Source organism: Pangasianodon hypophthalmus, chromosome 14 (genome assembly GCF_027358585.1).
Source record: "Pangasianodon hypophthalmus isolate fPanHyp1 chromosome 14, fPanHyp1.pri, whole genome shotgun sequence".
Lineage (NCBI taxonomy): Eukaryota > Metazoa > Chordata > Actinopteri > Siluriformes > Pangasiidae > Pangasianodon > Pangasianodon hypophthalmus.
In genome coordinates this window covers 25,688,714-25,707,558 of record NC_069723.1, presented here as the reverse complement: position 1 = coordinate 25,707,558, position 18,845 = coordinate 25,688,714, and the positions used below count along the sequence as shown (strand labels likewise).

At 44.5% G+C, this 18,845-nt stretch overlaps 1 protein-coding gene across 1 annotated transcript in view; it reads right to left on the bottom strand.

Moving 5' to 3' along the window:
- The window catches only part of efna2a (ephrin-A2a), an 84,188-nt gene that overhangs the window by 3,863 nt on the left and 61,480 nt on the right, over positions 1-18,845 (bottom strand). The window contains exon 2 of the mRNA XM_026910649.3: positions 8,683-8,975. Within this exon, the coding sequence (XP_026766450.3) occupies positions 8,683-8,975 (293 nt within the window). The remainder of the gene's footprint in view (positions 1-8,682; positions 8,976-18,845) is intronic.

The following is an 18,845-nucleotide window of genomic DNA, read 5'->3' as shown; positions in this document are numbered from 1 at the left end:
AAAATAAAAAGCCGCAGTTTAGATCTGAACTCGCATCCGTCTTCTTCCTCTTTCCGTGTGGTGTATCGTCAGGGTACAGACTGTACAGGTGACTTTATGGAGGAAATGCAAACAGAGATGTACACTTTTATCTAATCTTTTTTTTTCATCAGATTATTGTGTATTAAATCTAAACACACTGCCAACTTTAAGATATTTTTAGTGTTTGGTTTATTTTTATTTTTGTTCCCAGGTTTTTTTGTTTGTATTTACGCAGAAAATAAAAAGTTCAGTCTCGCACTGTGAAACTCGGTCTCCTTTGAGCCAGGCAACACACACACACTCACACACACACTCACACACACACACACTCACACACACACACTGTGAGGTCATTGTGCATTCAGTGTGTCTGTGGTTCATTGGAAAGCGGCCGACCTCGACGGACGCCTGTCAAGATCTCATCAATACTTAAAGAGTGAAGACGGATTGGAGGGGGGAGGGGGGATTAAAGGGAGGGGGGTGTATAGGGGGGATTAATGGGAGGGGGGTGTATAGGGGGGATTAAAGGGAGGGGGGTGTATAGGGGGAATAAAGGGAGGGGGAGTATAGGGGGATTAAAGGAGGGGGGTGTATGGGGGTGGGGGGAATAAAGGGAGGGGGAGTATAGGGGGAATAAAGGGAGGGGGGGTGTAATGGGGGAGGGGGGCATTAAGGGGGGGTGTATAGGGGGTGGGGGGATTAAAGGGGGGGTCTATAGGGGGTGGGGGTAATAAAGGGGGGTGTATAGAGGGTGGGGGGGATTAAAGGGGGGGTGTATAGGGGGTGGGGGGATTAAAGGGAGGGGGGGTGTAATGGGGGAGGGGGGCATTAAGGGGGGGTGTATAGGGGGTGGGGGGATTAAAGGGGGGGTCTATAGGGGGTGGGGGTAATAAAGGGGGGGTGTATAGAGGGTGGGGGGGATTAAAGGGGGGGTGTATAGGGGGTGGGGGGATTAAAGGGAGGGGGGTGTATAGGGGGTGGGGGGCATTAAGGGGGGGTGTATAGGGGTGGGGGGATTAAAGGGGGGGTCTATAGGGGGTGGGGGGCATTAAGGGGGGGTGTATAGGGGTGGTGGGATTAAAGGGGGGTGTATAGAGGTGGGGGGCATAAGTGGGGGTGTATAGGGGGTAGGGGGCATTAAGGGGGGTGTATAGGGGGTGGGGGGCATTAAGGCGGGTGTATAGGGGGTGGGGGAATAAAGGGAGGGGGGTGTATAGGGGGTGGGGGGATTAAAGGGAGGGGGTCTATAGGGGGTGGGAGGATTAAAGGGGGGTGTATAGAGGTCGGGGGCATTAAGGGGGGTGTATAGGGGTGGGGGGATTAAAGGGAGGGGGTCTATAGGGGGTGGGAGGATTAAAGGGGGGTGTATAGAGGTCGGGGGCATTAAGGGGGGTGTATAGGGGGTGGGGGGATTAAAGGGAGGGGGGTGTATAGGGGGCATATAAGAAACGGGGTGGGGGGTTATAAGGGTAAAGCCTCACTGATGAACGCGCTCTTTCATCAGAGTGGAAACGCAGCCCTGACATCCCTCTTTCCTCCATCCGTCTCTCCTCAGTGTCGCCCCCCAGGGGACAGAACAGCCTCCAACCTCCAACCATCCAGGAAAAAATATCTCCAATCCTCCGTAAACTCATGCAGCGAGGCTGAGCGGTTGCTGAGAGGCTGGTTACTTAACCACGTGATCGAGAACACATTTAGATTCTGCTGCTTTTCTGCATTCTGGATTCTGATTGGTCAGAAGATGTTCTCGTTAATGTTTTCATAACTCTCTCTAAAACTAGCTAACTAACAGCTTGACTAGCAATGCTGCTGCTCTGTAATATTTGCAGATTCGCTGAGACACAATTAACATTCGTGCGTTGTTAGCTATTAAGCCACTGCCAGGTATAAGTTGCTAGTTGCTATGGTAACCACGGTCATCGCACCGTCAGACACAGCGTTTTGGATTTTTATTAGATCAGACTCATGTTATCAAATTACTTTTTTTTGTGATTACAAAAAGTTGCAGTAAAAACTTGCTGTTATTTTAAACTACTGGATACATTCTGAACTGCAGTAACCAACGTAATTCAAATCCTCGCTTATTAAATGGTTATAAATGGTTAAAAGTGCTGTTGAATTCTGCACTCTGATTGGTCAGAAGGTGTTGATTAGTTCTCTATAACAGCAGCTCTGACAGTAGCGCAGGATTATATTAATGCGCTCGCTCTCATATGTTATCGTTTCTATAGTAACAGCTCATTCACAGGGACGTGTACAGCGACGCTCCACTGATAATAATCAGATTTTAAAAAATCGCTGATGAGGTGAAGTTTCCTGTAAGAAGACGTTTATGTAACCTTTATGGAAGGAGTCTCCAGTGTCAGAGCTTTATAACAGTCAGAGGTTGAGCTGTAACTTTTAGGGCTTTAGTACATCTTTTACATTACAATTACATTTTAATGAGCAGAAATTACGCAATATGTCTAATGTATTTGAAATGTATGTAGTATTGTATGTGTGTAAAACAGCAGGAGTCTGAGTTTTGATCACGCAGCACGATGTGTGTTAAGCTGAATACTGCCTGAATAAAATCTCCAGCGAAATCATCCATCATCGCAGGCCGCATTCAACACCAGCGAGCGGAGAATAATGGAGAAAATGGTTATTACTCTAAATTACTGAGAGTCGATACTCGGACGTGAGCGGAATGACGGAGCGTAATGCGAGAGACTCGCTATGATCCGACTCGATCTGCTCTTTTTCTCCCGGTGTAATTTAGCAAGGGGAAGAAGTGCATGATGGGATGTTTTAAATGACAGCAGCTGAGCTGGAGAAGGTCAGAGCAATTTCGCCCAGAAGGAACAAATATCAGAGTCTTATTGTTGATCTGATTGTGAAGAGGTCAGGCGGACTCACGGGCGGAAAGTGATTTCCTCTGGAAATAGATTCTCACTGCAAGGAGGGACGATAAATCAGAGAGATGATATATCATGATAATAAAAAAAAACTGAAGTAGTTCCACCTTTATTCGCTTAAACACCGAGAAGAACAGATTGTCTTCCTCGCTCATGTCATGGTGGAATTTTTCTACCAGAGAGGACAAAATTCCAAAAGCATGATTTATGAAAAAATAAATAATAACAGAAAGAGTTTGTTCTTAAAATAAGTTTGTGCGCACTGTAATACGTGATTAAACCCGATGATCCCATTTACAGCCGGTCGCTTTGTATCTGGTTCGAATCCTGATCGGATTTTAATCACGTGAATTTACTCTTGCAGTCTGATTCACTTCTGATTACACGTCTCTCAAATCCGATTGGTGCGTCACGTGTGGAAATTAGAGACGACACTAATCTGATACCTGGTTTCAGCAAATACGTGGTGGATCAGACATCAGAGAAAACATATCGGATATCAGATCCTGTGGATTTGGGAAAGAAATGTATTTTTGGAAGTGGACGTGTTTACATATAAAGAGGCCTGACTGGATTTTCCTCTGTTAGGATCGATTTTATCATATTTATACTTTACACTTTATTGTATGTATTATATTTACGACGTAAGTGATTTCTTGTGAAAGATTTTAACTGTAAAGTGCTTCAGTTAAAAAAAAAATTAAAGCTTAGTAGTTTTTAAAGAAAACAATATGAAGCGGTAACGTGTCGTCTCTAATAAATATGCAAATGATGTTAAACCACCAACTTCCTGCTGCATTTCCTCATTTTTCAGTGACACGAAAAAAACCAGCCGCATCACTGGCTACGTTTACATGCACATCAATATTCCGATATTAATCAGAATTTGGCGATATTCTAATTAGTATAAACGCCGCAATCCGATTGGTCGATTCATCAGAATAAGACAATATTCTGATTCCCCAAATTCCGATTCTCATCCCTGGAATATTCCTGTTTTAATTGGAAATGAGTTGCATGTAAACACTTTATTCAGAAAATCCACTGAGAGGAGACATACGCGCAGCTCAGTCCGCAAGGAATTTCCGACGTCTGTACGCATATAAACATCGTATTCGGAATACGGCTGCAACCTGAATGTAGACTTTAAACGGAGTTCGATGTGTGTGTAAACGTAGCCATTGTGAATGTAAAACTGCATGTTTTCATGTGTGTTATGATGTAATATAGTGGGAGGAGTTTTAATTGTCAGGTATTGTCAGAAATTATTAATTAGTTATTTATATAACGTAAGTATGTAACGTGGTTTGAGCGATGATCAGAGTTAAGTGTTACTCAATTTGTTTTCTTGAACTCCGCTACGAAGATTCCATCACCGCAATTTCCTGACACGGTGAATATTACTCGATATTGACATTTTTTTTAATACAGACGTTTGGATCTCTGTTATTTGTATCAGCAGTTGTTGCTAAGATTAACTACAGTGTAATTTTAGTGAATTTCCAGCACGTTTGAGGGAAATGTTGATGTTCCTGATAGTTCTGTTTCATTCTCACTGTCTGCATGACAGAAATACTAGTTATGTGCTTGCTAGCTCAGTCGTTAGCCTCGGAAATTAGCTAGCTTTTACTCGGCATCCAGTTGCCTAGCAACAGTGTGCTCGTGATTATCTTCTTCAGTACAGTGGGTGTATCACGTGCCACCGTCCGATGTTTCACATTTAGGATTGTTATTCAAGCTGATTGTTAATGGATTGTGATTGGTCAGAAGCGGTTGATTAATTTTCTATAACAGCAGTATAATAGGTTATGGTTTCTATAGTAACAGCTCATTCACAGAGACGTGTACGGTGGACTTTCCGCTAATAATAAACAGATTAAAAAATAATTGTAGATATGGAGAGGTTTTCCTGAAGTAAGGAGATGTTTATGTAACGCTGATGGAAGGAGTCTCCAGTGTCAGAGGTAAAGCTGTAACTCTTCAGGACAGAGGAGTTTACGCTTCTTTGCGGTTTCTCAGTAACATGTGGAACAAACTGCGATTTGTTTTTTCTCTTATTAATTTGAAGAGAGAGAATAAAGAGGCTGGTGAGGGAACGAGTGTTTATAGCTGCTATAACGTAAGTGACAACAGGAACTCACTCGTCTCATGGACGTACCACAATGTGAAATGTAACTATAAAGGGATAAAAAGTGTAACGAGCTTTCTTCATCTTGGGGAAACTAAAACTGTATGAATATTATTGAAAACAAAAGTCCTATAATAACATCCACAAGAACACGGATAGTGGCGTAAAAAAAAAAAAGTGTGATGTGATTCTTTAATGAATAAAAAGTTGTAATTGTTGGTGAGTTGCTGTGGTGTAAGAGGAATAAAACACTTGGGTACGTGCTGTTATGGGAAATTAATCAACTCCGGAGTGTTAACAGTGACTCCACTTCATCACACTTGGAATATGTTACAGGATTTTTTTATTTTTTAACAGAAAGTCCTTCTATAGTTCCACCTCTAAATGATTGCTTCTGTTTTGTGCCTTGCCAAATTGCTTTTTACAACCTGTTCGTTAGAAATCTGCTTAATGAGACTAATAAAATCGCCGAGGACTTTTCTAGGTTAATATAATAATTCAGTGACTAAAACTTTCCACTGGAGATTTTTTTAAAAAAGCTGTAAAAGATCCAAATTCTCTTGCTTGTGACCCAAGAAAGTGCCTGCATCCATCTCTGTCTCTGTCTCTGTCTCTGTTTCTCATTCAAGCGTTTAATGACACACTTCTTGCATCAGATTGTGACCTTGAGGCACTTTTTGTGTTGCTTCAATGAAACCGCAACCTGAATTTTAAGAGACTGGAGCGTGACGGAAAGATACTGGACTTAAAGGAGCATGTGCACTTGTAAATATGCAAAAAAAAAAGTTCTTTAAAGGAGTACTTCGCCTGAAGATGCTAACATGACTAATCTCTGCGTGTCGGAAAACAGATTTAATAATTAGACTTTTTGTCGTATAAAGCCATGGTTCTCAGATTTGTGTTCTCCATCTTGACTTGTTCTCTGTTCATTTACTGTGTTGGGTTTTTTTTTATCTGCAAAAACTTCCATCGTCCAGTGATAGCATCGATGTTTTACTCGGAAAGTCTGACAGGCTTCATGACCTTCATCTTGACTCGTATCTGTGTGTTATGTTATGTTCTGGAGTCCCACAAGATTCAGACATAAAAACAAGCTCACTGCTGTCATGTGTGTTTAAAAAAAAGCTGTATTCTTATTCTGTACACACAGCAAAGGATTATATTTGAAGATTTTTGAACAGTTTTTAAATAAAGTTTAAATAAAACAGTGGCAATGTTTACATGCAAAATTAATGATCTCATATTATACGATATTTTCTCTTTAATAATCAGAGACTCGGTTTGAAGAGTGGCATAAAATGCTCCGATATCACCAAGCGTAAACTCCTCCGTCCTGAAGATGTCAGAAAACTTACAGTTACAGCTTTACCTCTGACTGTTACAAAGCGCTGACACTGGAGACTCCTTCCATCAATCTTTAATAGATTCCTTCCATAAATATTACATACACATCTCCTTACTTGAAGGAACCTTCAAGAAAACTCAATGATTTTTTCTGTTTATTATCAGTGGAGTGTCTGCTGTCCACGTCCCTGTGAATGAGCCGTTACTATAGAAACGATAAGGAGAACGAGAACGAGCGTGTTGATACAAACGTTCTGACCAATCAGAATCCAGCGCTGTGTATTATTGTGTTTAAAAGGTAATTATTCAGACGCAGAGAGTAAATGAACATTAGCACAATAACAGAACAGAGTTCCTCACGTACGCATTTCTGCAGGGTGAAAAGAAACGATTAAATCCACCGTTAACTGAAACTCTGAGAGCGTGAGGAGGAACACGGCCAGAGGCAGAGAAACGTAATGAAGTCAAACCCAATATTACAGTATTCATCTTTAGCTGGCTGTCCTTCAAGACCCCGTGTTTTATCCCATCATCCTCCTGCTGACTACATTATTGATTGCAGTATATGAGGTTGTGTTCGTTATTGATTTCATTATAACCACGCGCTGCCACTCAGTTCACACAACTTTCTTATCTGTATTTGCTTTTTTCTATTAAAGTTTGTTGAAATTGTGGTTCTGCCCTTCCTCTTTCTTTCTCTTTTCCTCTCTCTTTCTCTTTTCCTCTCTCCTTCTCTTTTCCTCTCTCTTTCTCTTTTCTTCTCTCTTTTTCTCTTTCTCTCTCCTTCTCTTTTCCTCTTTCTTTCTCTTTTCCTCTCTCCTTCTCTTTTCCTCTCTCTTTCTCTTTTCTTCTCTCTTTTTCTCTTTCTCTCTCCTTCTCTTTTCCTCTCTCTTTCTCTTTTCTTTTCTCTTTTTCTCTTTCTCTCTCCTTCTCTTTTCCTCTCTCTTTCTCTTTTATTCTCTCTCGTTCTCTCTGTCTTGGGTCATTTCAAAACATCTTGGCGTGAAACTGAGCTGTATGTGAAAATGCTAATTTAAAATGTGACGGGGTGGAACTGAAGATGGTGGAACGTGACGGGGTGGAACTGAAGAACGTGGAACGTGACGGTGGAACTGAAGAACGTGGAATGTGACAGGGTGGAACTGAAGAACGTGGAACGTGACGGTGGAACTGAAGAAGGTGGAACGTGACGGTGGAACTGAAGAAGGTGGAACGTGACAGGGTGGAACTGAAGAACGTGGAACGTGACGGTGGAACTGAAGAAGGTGGAACGTGACGGTGGAACTGAAGAAGGTGGAACGTGACAGGGTGGAACTGAAGAACGTGGAACGTGACGGTGGAACTGAAGAAGGTGGAACGTGATGGTGGAACTGAAGATGGTGGAACGTGACAGGGTGGAACTGAAGAAGGTGGAACATTATGGGTCAGAACTTAAGAAGGTGGAATGTGAGAAGGCAAATTTTTGGATTTGGCACTGGACTCCTCTTTATCATAACTTTCACTTTTCACAGAATGGCTTTTTTTTTCAACCAGAAATTTGTCCATTTACACAGCTATTGCTGCCGCGTACGAGAAACGTGCATTTCACTTTCATCAGTGTGTTGCTGTTGTGTCACACTGAAATGCAACCACTGTCCAATCACAGCTCCAAGCTGTACTCGGGGGCGTGGTGTAATCGGGCTGTTTTCCAGGAGGAATTACTGTCCATATAAGGAATCTGTTTTATACTTTCTTTTTGGATTCTTTATTCCTACTGCACCCTTCATCATCAGGCTTTTCAGAATTTTCACTAAAACATGATAAAGTGTTAATATGACTAAAAAGATGGTCAAGCTCATAGCAGAATAAAGAATTCACGTTAATATGCTAATGCAATGCAATTCCGTGTGTGTGTTGTATTTCATGTTTTCTCACTGGCGAGACTGCTTTTCACACTGGCATATTCATAATGCGACGTCGGGGTTTAATAAAAATAAATAAAGAAAAGAAAAATCTAGTCTCTGTAGGAAATAAAAAGAAATCCATTTGATGTCATTTTAATTCCTCTGAGTTTGAGATTTTGAAGAGATTCCGGGAATATTGTGGACTCTGTCACGTATCTAGGGATCAGCTATATTTCAAAATAAACATTGTATTGCTCATTTAAAGAGCTTCATTCACCGTTTTGAAAAGGAAGCTACATCAGATTGACGCAATGAATTCTGGGGAAGTTGTGCTACTGAAGTTCACAGTGAAGTTCCTCATCTAATGAACGTCACTTGAACGCACTAATCTCAGCATCAGGGCACTTACAGATGTAGTAGTATTCGTGTCCGGGGCGGAACTCGAAGCCGAGCGAGAACGGCGTAAAGAGCTGGAATTTTTCGGAGAAGCGTAGCGGCCCGTCGACGTTCTGCGGCCTGTTACACTCCCAGCGTTTAAAACCCCTCATGCGGTGTTCGCAGGTCGCATAGCCGTCGTGGTTCACCATGAACAGGATGTAGCGCTCCATCCTGCTCGGCGGCTGCGGCTCCTCGTAGTACGGACAGTACACGTCCAGATAGTCGTTGATGTTCACGGCTACGGTGTACTCTCCATGCCAAAACCTGTTGAGAGGACGAGAAACACGAGGTCAGTTCTCTCCACGTTAATGTGAAGTGGTTGTCGTATTGTTTTATTCGTTTTTATTAAAGTGTTTCAGACATCTTGCATCATTCACAGAGCTGTGTATCAACAACAGGAAAGGAGGAGCAGTGTCGTCTACGACCAGCGTGATGAAATATGGCTCTTATTTATAGTTCTATTTTAAAGTAAAATAACACTAATACCAGATCCCATCACAAGCTGATCAACTTCCTGTATCACCTGTATCACAGCTCGGAGTGCTCGTGTTCTGTGTTTTATACAACATCCATGTCACACGTGTCATGTTTAAATAATAAAATACACGATTCAGTGAATCAGCTCAGAAAACCCATCAAACCTGATCCGTGTTAAACTTATCAACCTCACACTCATCATCAGTACTTCCTGAACTGGAACTGAAATCTCGTTTGGTGCAGATGATAATAATTCAGAAAATGAAAGTGTAATTGGTCGTGTTAACATTAAAAAAGTTGTAAGGTCTATACTCAGAAACTGTACAACAAGGTGTTGTGTTTATTCCACTCTGTTAGGAGGCACAGGGTTGATGGGGTGGAACGTGAAGAGCGTGGAACGTAATGCGGGAAACATACCGAGGTGGAATGTAACAGGCTGGAACATGACTGAAGGGAAATACAGAGGAAAGATTATAGAACGTGATGGTGTAGAACATGACTGAGTGGAAACGTACATAACGTATAAAACATAATGTAAAAGAACAGGGAGACGTGACGGGCTGAAACATATGGGGTGGAACATAAGAGCGTAAAAAATGACTGGAAGGAACATGACTGATTGGAATACACCGGGGACCGTATAAGTGAAAAGTGGGGTATAATGGAGTGGGGTATGACGAAGTGGGGTATGACGGAGTGGGGTATAAGGAGTGGGGTATGATGGGGTGGGGTATGATGGAGTGGGGTATGATGGAGTGGGGTATGATGGGGTGGGGTATGATGGAGTGGGGTATGATGGAGTGGGGTATGATGGAGTGGGGTATGACGGGGTGGGGTATGATGGGGTGGGGTATGATGGAGTGGGGTATAATGGAGTGGGGTATAAGGAGTGGGGTATGACGGAGTGGGGTATAATGGAGTGGGGTATGATGGGGTGGGGTATGATGGAGTGGGGTATGATGGAGTGGGGTATAATGGGGTGGGGTATAATGGAGTGGGGTATAATGGGGTGGGGTATAATGGAGTGGGGTATAATGGAGTGGGGTATAATGGGTGGGGTATGATGGAGTGGGGTATAATGGAGTGGGGTATAATGGAGTGGGGTATGATGGGGTGGGGTATGACGGAGTGGGGTATGACGAAGTGGGGTATGACGGAGTGGGGTATAATGGAGTGGGGTATGATGGAGTGGGGTATAATGGAGTGGGGTATAATGGAGTGGGGTATAATGGGGTGGGGTATGATGGAGTGGGGTATGATGGGGTGGGGTATAATGGAGTGGGGTATAATGGGGTGGGGTATGATGGAGTGGGGTATGATGGAGTGGGGTATAATGGAGTGGGGTATGATGGGGTGGGGTATGATGGAGTGGGGTATGACGGAGTGGGGTATGACGGAGTGGGGTATGACGGAGTGGGGTATAATGGGGTGGGGTATGATGGAGTGGGGTATGACGGAGTGGGGTATGACGGAGTGGGGTATAATGGAGTGGGGTATAATGGGGTGGGGTATGATGGAGTGGGGTATGATGGAGTGGGGTATAATGGAGTGGGGTATGATGGGGTGGGGTATGATGGAGTGGGGTATGACGGAGTGGGGTATGACGGAGTGGGGTATGACGGAGTGGGGTATAAGGAGTGGGGTATGATGGGGTGGGGTATAATGGAGTGGGGTATGATGGAGTGGGGTATAAGGAGTGGGGTATGATGGAGTGGGGTATAATGGAGTGGGGTATGATGGAGTGGGGTATAAGGAGTGGGGTATGATGGAGTGGGGTATAAGGAGTGGGGTATAAGGAGTGGGGTATGATGGAGTGGGGTATAAGGAGTGGGGTATGATGGAGTGGGGTATGATGGAGTGGGGTATAATGGAGTGGGGTATAAGGATTGGGGTATGATGGAGTGGGGTATGACGTAGTGGGGTATGACGTAGTGGGGTATGACGTAGTGGGGTATGACGGAGTGGGGTATGACGGAGTGGGGTATAAGGAGTGGGGTATGATGGAGTGGGGTATAAGGAGTGGGGTATGATGGAGTGGGGTATAAGGAGTGGGGTATAAGGAGTGGGGTATGATGGAGTGGGGTATAAGGAGTGGGGTATGATGGAGTGGGGTATAAGGAGTGGGGTATAATGGAGTGGGGTATGATGGAGTGGGGTATAATGGAGTGGGGTATGATGGAGTGGGGTATAATGGAGTGGGGTATAATGGGGTGGGGTATAAGGATTGGGGTATGATGGAGTGGGGTATGACGTAGTGGGGTATGACGGAGTGGGGTATAAGGAGTGGGGTATGATGGAGTGGGGTATGACGTAGTGGGGTATGACGGAGTGGGGTATAAGGAGTGGGGTATGATGGAGTGGGGTATAAGGAGTGGGGTATGATGGAGTGGGGTATAAGGAGTGGGGTATAAGGAGTGGGGTATGATGGAGTGGGGTATGATGGAGTGGGGTATGATGGAGTGGGGTATGACGGAGTGGGGTATGATGGAGTGGGGTATAATGGAGTGGGGTATGATGGAGTGGGGTATGATGGAGTGGGGTATAAGGAGTGGGGTATGACGGAGTGGGGTATGACGGAGTGGGGTATAAGGAGTGGGGTATGACGGAGTGGGGTATGATGGAGTGGGGTATAAGGAATGGGGTATGATGGAGTGGGGTATAATGGAGTGGGGTATAAGGAGTGGGGTATAATGGAGTGGGGTATGATGGAGTGGGGTATGATGGAGTGGGGTATAAGGGGTGGGGTATGATGGAGTGGGGTATGACGGAGTGGGGTATGACGGAGTGGGGTATAAGGAGTGGGGTATGATGGAGTGGGGTATGATGGAGTGGGGTATAATGGGGTGGGGTATAATGGAGTGGGGTATGATGGAGTGGGGTATGATGGAGTGGGGTATAAGGAGTGGGGTATGATGGAGTGGGGTATGATGGAGTGGGGTATAATGGGGTGGGGTATAATGGAGTGGGGTATGATGGGGTGGGGTATGATGGAGTGGGGTATAAGGGGTGGGGTATGATGGAGTGGGGTATGACGGAGTGGGGTATAAGGGGTGGGGTATGATGGAGTGGGGTATAAGGAGTGGGGTATGACGGAGTGGGGTATAAGGAGTGGGGTATGATGGAGTGGGGTATGATGGAGTGGGGTATAATGTGGTGGGGTATAATGGAGTGGGGTATGATGGAGTGGGGTATGATGGAGTGGGGTATGGTGGAGTGGGGTATGATGGAGTGGGGTATAAGGGGTGGGGTATGATGGAGTGGGGTATGACGGAGTGGGGTATAAGGGGTGGGGTATGATGGAGTGGGGTATAATGGAGTGGGGTATGACGGAGTGGGGTATAAGGAGTGGGGTATGATGGAGTGGGGTATGATGGAGTGGGGTATAATGTGGTGGGGTATAATGGAGTGGGGTATGATGGGGTGGGGTATGATGGAGTGGGGTATGATGGAGTGGGGTATGATGGGGTGGGGTATGATGGAGTGGGGTATAATGGAGTGGGGTATGATGGGGTGGGGTATGATGGAGTGGGGTATAATGGAGTGGGGTATGATGGAGTGGGGTATGATGGAGTGGGGTATAATGGAGTGGGGTATGATGGGGTGGGGTATGATGGAGTGGGGTATGATGGAGTGGGGTATGATGGAGTGGGGTATAATGGAGTGGGGTATGATGGAGTGGGGTATGATGGAGTGGGGTATAAGGGGTGGGGTATGATGGAGTGGGGTATAATGGAGTGGGGTATGACGGAGTGGGGTATGACGGAGTGGGGTATGATGGAGTGGGGTATGATGGAGTGGGGTATAATGTGGTGGGGTATAATGGAGTGGGGTATGATGGGGTGGGGTATGATGGAGTGGGGTATGATGGAGTGGGGTATGATGGGGTGGGGTATGATGGAGTGGGGTATAATGGAGTGGGGTATGACGGAGTGGGGTATAAGGGGTGGGGTATGATGGAGTGGGGTATAATGGAGTGGGGTATGACGGAGTGGGGTATAAGGAGTGGGGTATGATGGAGTGGGGTATGATGGAGTGGGGTATAATGTGGTGGGGTATGATGGAGTGGGGTATGATGGAGTGGGGTATGATGGAGTGGGGTATAATGGAGTGGGGTATGATGGAGTGGGGTATGACGGAGTGGGGTATAAGGGGTGGGGTATGATGGAGTGGGGTATAATGGAGTGGGGTATGACGGAGTGGGGTATAAGGAGTGGGGTATGATGGAGTGGGGTATGATGGAGTGGGGTATAATGTGGTGGGGTATAATGGAGTGGGGTATGATGGAGTGGGGTATGATGGAGTGGGGTATGATGGGGTGGGGTATGATGGAGTGGGGTATGATGGAGTGGGGTATGATGGGGTGGGGTATGATGGAGTGGGGTATAATGGAGTGGGGTATAATGGAGTGGGGTATGATGGAGTGGGGTATAATGGGGTGGGGTATGATGGGGTGGGGTATGATGGAGTGGGGTATGATGGAGTGGGGTATAATGGAGTGGGGTATGATGGAGTGGGGTATGATGGAGTGGGGTATAAGGGGTGGGGTATGATGGAGTGGGGTATAATGGAGTGGGGTATGACGGAGTGGGGTATAAGGAGTGGGGTATGATGGAGTGGGGTATGATGGAGTGGGGTATAATGTGGTGGGGTATAATGGAGTGGGGTATGATGGGGTGGGGTATGATGGAGTGGGGTATGATGGAGTGGGGTATGATGGGGTGGGGTATGATGGAGTGGGGTATAATGGAGTGGGGTATGACGGAGTGGGGTATAAGGGGTGGGGTATGATGGAGTGGGGTATAATGGAGTGGGGTATGACGGAGTGGGGTATAAGGAGTGGGGTATGATGGAGTGGGGTATGATGGAGTGGGGTATAATGTGGTGGGGTATGATGGAGTGGGGTATGATGGAGTGGGGTATGATGGAGTGGGGTATAATGGAGTGGGGTATGACGGAGTGGGGTATAAGGGGTGGGGTATGATGGAGTGGGGTATAATGGAGTGGGGTATGACGGAGTGGGGTATAAGGAGTGGGGTATGATGGAGTGGGGTATGATGGAGTGGGGTATAATGTGGTGGGGTATAATGGAGTGGGGTATGATGGGGTGGGGTATGATGGAGTGGGGTATGATGGAGTGGGGTATGATGGGGTGGGGTATGATGGAGTGGGGTATGATGGAGTGGGGTATGATGGGGTGGGGTATAATGTGGTGGGGTATAATGGAGTGGGGTATGATGGGGTGGGGTATGATGGAGTGGGGTATGATGGAGTGGGGTATGATGGGGTGGGGTATGATGGAGTGGGGTATGATGGAGTGGGGTATGATGGAGTGGGGTATAATGTGGTGGGGTATAATGGAGTGGGGTATGATGGGGTGGGGTATGATGGAGTGGGGTATGATGGAGTGGGGTATGATGGGGTGGGGTATGATGGAGTGGGGTATGATGGAGTGGGGTATGATGGAGTGGGGTATGATGGAGTGGGGTATGATGGAGTGGGGTATAAGGAGTGGGGTATGATGGGGTGGGGTATGATGGAGTGGGGTATGATGGGGTGGGGTATGATGGAGTGGGGTATGATGGAGTGGGGTATGATGGAGTGGGGTATGATGGAGTGGGGTATGATGGAGTGGGGTATAATGTGGTGGGGTATAATGGAGTGGGGTATGATGGGGTGGGGTATGATGGAGTGGGGTATGATGGAGTGGGGTATGATGGAGTGGGGTATGATGGAGTGGGGTATGATGGAGTGGGGTATGATGGAGTGGGGTTAAAACACAGGTGAGATTAGTGGAGGATTTGGTTAAATTGGCTGCAGCAGTGAATCGGTCGACGCTGATGGTGTTTTTGAGCAGTTAGATCTCGTCTTTATAAACGATCTTTCTGAGTGGATTCCTGTGGATCATGTGGAGTGTCACGATTTACCCACAATTACACTGTTTCATTATTACTGAACAACACGGAGCGCATTTTACAGTTTATAGTTCGATTTAATGTGGAACGTCCACGAGACGAGTTAGTTCCTGTTCTCACTTACGTTATAGCTGCGATAAACACTCGTTCTCTCACCAACCTCTCTCTCTCACACACACACACACACACACACACACACGTTATTTTACAGAGAGACTGGAAAGCATAAACTCGTCTTCCCTGAACACTTTCCTGCGCTGACACTGGAGACTCCTTCCATAAATGTTATAAATAAATGTTTTCTAACCAAAATAAAAACTCACCACATCAACAATTATATGTTTTACTTTGTTAAAAAACAACACGTTTTTAATCACTTGATTATGACTCTTAGATTCCGTGACGCGTCCGCTGTACTCGTCCCTGCGAATGAGCTGTTGCTATAGAAACAATAACGTATTAGAACGAGCGCATTGATATAAACCTTTCTTTTATGTGGTATGATGATGTAATAGCAATATCGTGATAAATTATATCACAATGCACTTTATCATGGATATTGTGATATCTTTTTACAAACTCGTGTTTTTCTGTTTTTCAGTTTAATTACAATACGGATGGAAGCAGCCGATGCGGTGTTTTATTTATTTTACTTTTCAGTGTGAACGATTTATGTCTTTTGACAGCACTTTGTGAACTAACCTAAATATCGTGATACATATCGGGTGTATAAATATGATGTTTCCGTCACGTTGCCCAGCTCTGCTTTATCTTCTGCAGTATGACTAGATAGTGCACACGATGTTCCCTAGACAGTGCGAGTGAATAGAACAGAGCAGCATCATGCTAATGCGAGTAACACTTTAGTCAGTCTGTCAGTCTTTTCAAAACGCAAAATGAGGACATTTCATATTTTTTGTGAAACCATGACAACGGTGTATTTATTTTTTGTGTGTAATTGAATGGATGTGTCAGTCATGTGGAGCAGATGAACATGTTCTTTGTTCTCGCCACTTTGGAAACGCACAAAACAGACGAGGCTGAAATCATGGATCAGATTTTACTCTGTGTTTTTGGAGAGTCGTTTATTCTGCTGCTCTTTTCAGGCTGAGAGTACGCCTGCCTCTCTCTCTCTCTCTCTCTCTCTCTCTCTCTCTCTCTCTATCTCTCTCTCCACCACTCTGCATAATCATGACCCAGATACAGGCGTGTGGAGCGAGTGAGCAAGCCTTTTTCTCCCGCTGTCGCTTTCTCTTCGTCTCCTTTTGTGTTTCTGAACACGACGCTGCAGCACAGCTGTGAGATGTGTCGAGAGATAACATGGAATAAAGAAAATCAGGAATCCATTGTGTGTGTGTGTGTGTGTGTGTGTGTAGGTGTGTGTGTGTAGGTGTGTGTGTGTATGCAGGTGTTTGTTGTGATGTTGCACTCACATCTGTTCTGAATATGAATAAAAGAAAAAGCCTGAAAGTAAAACACAAAATAAATGACAACGTGTTGCAAAGTAATAAAAAGTGTTTGTTAGTCGAACCTAAAAATTTTTTACATAAATTTAAATTTCCTAAATTCTCAATTTCATATTTTTATTTCTGTCTTTCTCAATTTGCATCACATCAAAACGGCATTGATCGTTTGTCTATAACAGCACAACACAATGTTTTATTTCTTACAAGGCAACAGCACTCGTGAGTCAAGCCTGGTTTTAGTGACCTTTGAGAGAGTGGATTCTGTGGGTGGAGTTTTGGGAGAGTGGATTTTGTGGGTGGAGTTTTGTGGGTGGAGTTTTGGGAGAGTGGATTTTGTGGGAGGAGTTTTGGGAGAGTGGATTCTGTGGGTGGAGTTTTGGGAGAGTGGATTTTGTGGGTGGAGTTTTGTGGGTGGAGTTTTGGGAGAGTGGATTTTGTGGGAGGAGTTTTGAGAGAGTGGATTTTGTGGGTGGAGTTTTGGGAGAGTGGATTTTGTGGGTGGAGTTTTGGGAGAGTGGATTCTGTGGGTGGAGTTTTGGGAGAGTGGATTTTGTGGGTGGAGTTTTGGGAGAGTGGATTCTGTGGGTGGAGTTTTGGGAGAGTGGATTTTGTGGGTGGAGTTTTGGGAGAGTGGATTTTGTGGGAGGAGTTTCGGGGGATTTGTCACACCTGGCCACTCTGTAACACACACAGTAAGTCCTCCACTTTTCCTCCTCATCCTCTCTCTCTCTCTCTCTCTCACACACACACACACACACACACACACACACACACACACACACAGATATATTTTAGTCTCATTCTGGATCTGGGACAATAACAGATGATTAGAACAGCATGGGAACTGACTCAGAACACACACACACACTCACACACACACACACACACACGCAAGTGCGGGGACCAAACTCTCTTTTTTTTTAGTATACTTTTCCATATACTGTTTTTCTTACTTTCTATATTTCTATCTACCTTTCTTTCTTTATTTGTTTGTTTTCCCTTATTCGACTTATTGTTTCTTTCCTTAATTTTCTTATCTCTTTCTTTTTCTCCTTATGTGAATTTTTACTTCTGTCCTTATCTTTCTTTTTACTTATTTTCCTTTTTTCTTCCTTTCCATATTTATGTTCTTTTCTTTCTTTTCGCTCATCAGGGTTACAGACGGAAGTGTTGGACATGACATCATTTTTTCTTTCTCAGTTTCTCTCCATCATTTTCTCTTTTATTCTGTCTGTTTCTCAGTCTCTCATCACACTTTTATTTCTCTTTTCTTTAATTCATTGTTTATGTTCTTTGTTCCTACGCAGATCTGATAATTTCCTAAACTGCAGCATTAAACACACTTCAGAATATCGGCTGTGTTCTATTTGAGAAGAGGTTCCCTACATAGGGAGCACTCATGGACACTAAAATCCTGCCTCACATTATTAGTGTTAGCTTAACGAGCTGATTAGCAGTCTGCTGTCCTGATGGAGCTCGTCTCCTCCCAGCATGCACTGGGGCTCGTTACTGCGTTACTCACACTGGGAGTGAATCGCGTCTTCCTCCGGCTGAACAAACGCTAAATCACACGAGCGTGGGAATCCCTGCAGCAGCGCTAATCACTTTAAACGTGAAATTACCGCCTTTTGTGTGTGTGTGTGTGTGTGTGTGTGTGTGTGCTCTAAATCCAGAAAATTCCTCTGCTTCAGGAATCTCATTCTTGGGAAACAGAAGCTGTACAGGAAGTGTGTTATTTTTCAGAAAAAACCCTGCTGTATAGTGAAAGAGCTGTGTTAAATTTATTTATTTTTACCAGGAATTATTATAGACCATGTGACAAAGCAAGAACAACACACTGCTGCTTCTTCTCCTCCTCCTTCTTCTCCTCCTTCTTCTCCTCTTTCTTCTTTTTTCTAAAGAATTACATATGCAAATCTCAAGACTATAGAATTAATGCTATTACATTTATATTCATTTTATGTGTTTTTCTTTTTTTTTTGGACTTCCCTTAATTAAGTAAATAAGAAACACTGTGTGTGTGTGTGTGTGGTGCAGTTACGGGAAAATAATCAGTGATGGGGTGGGGTGATGAAGCGGAGTTACTGTTACCCGCCTGAAGTTGATTATTTTCCCCTAACAGCACGTCCCCAAGTGTTTTATTCCTCTTACACCACAGCAATTTACCAACTATTACAATTTTTATTTATTAAAGAATGGCACTTTTTTATTCATTTATAGTTACATTTAAAGTTCGTGAAACAAGTTTTCTTATTTATGTTATAGCAGCTAAAAACAGT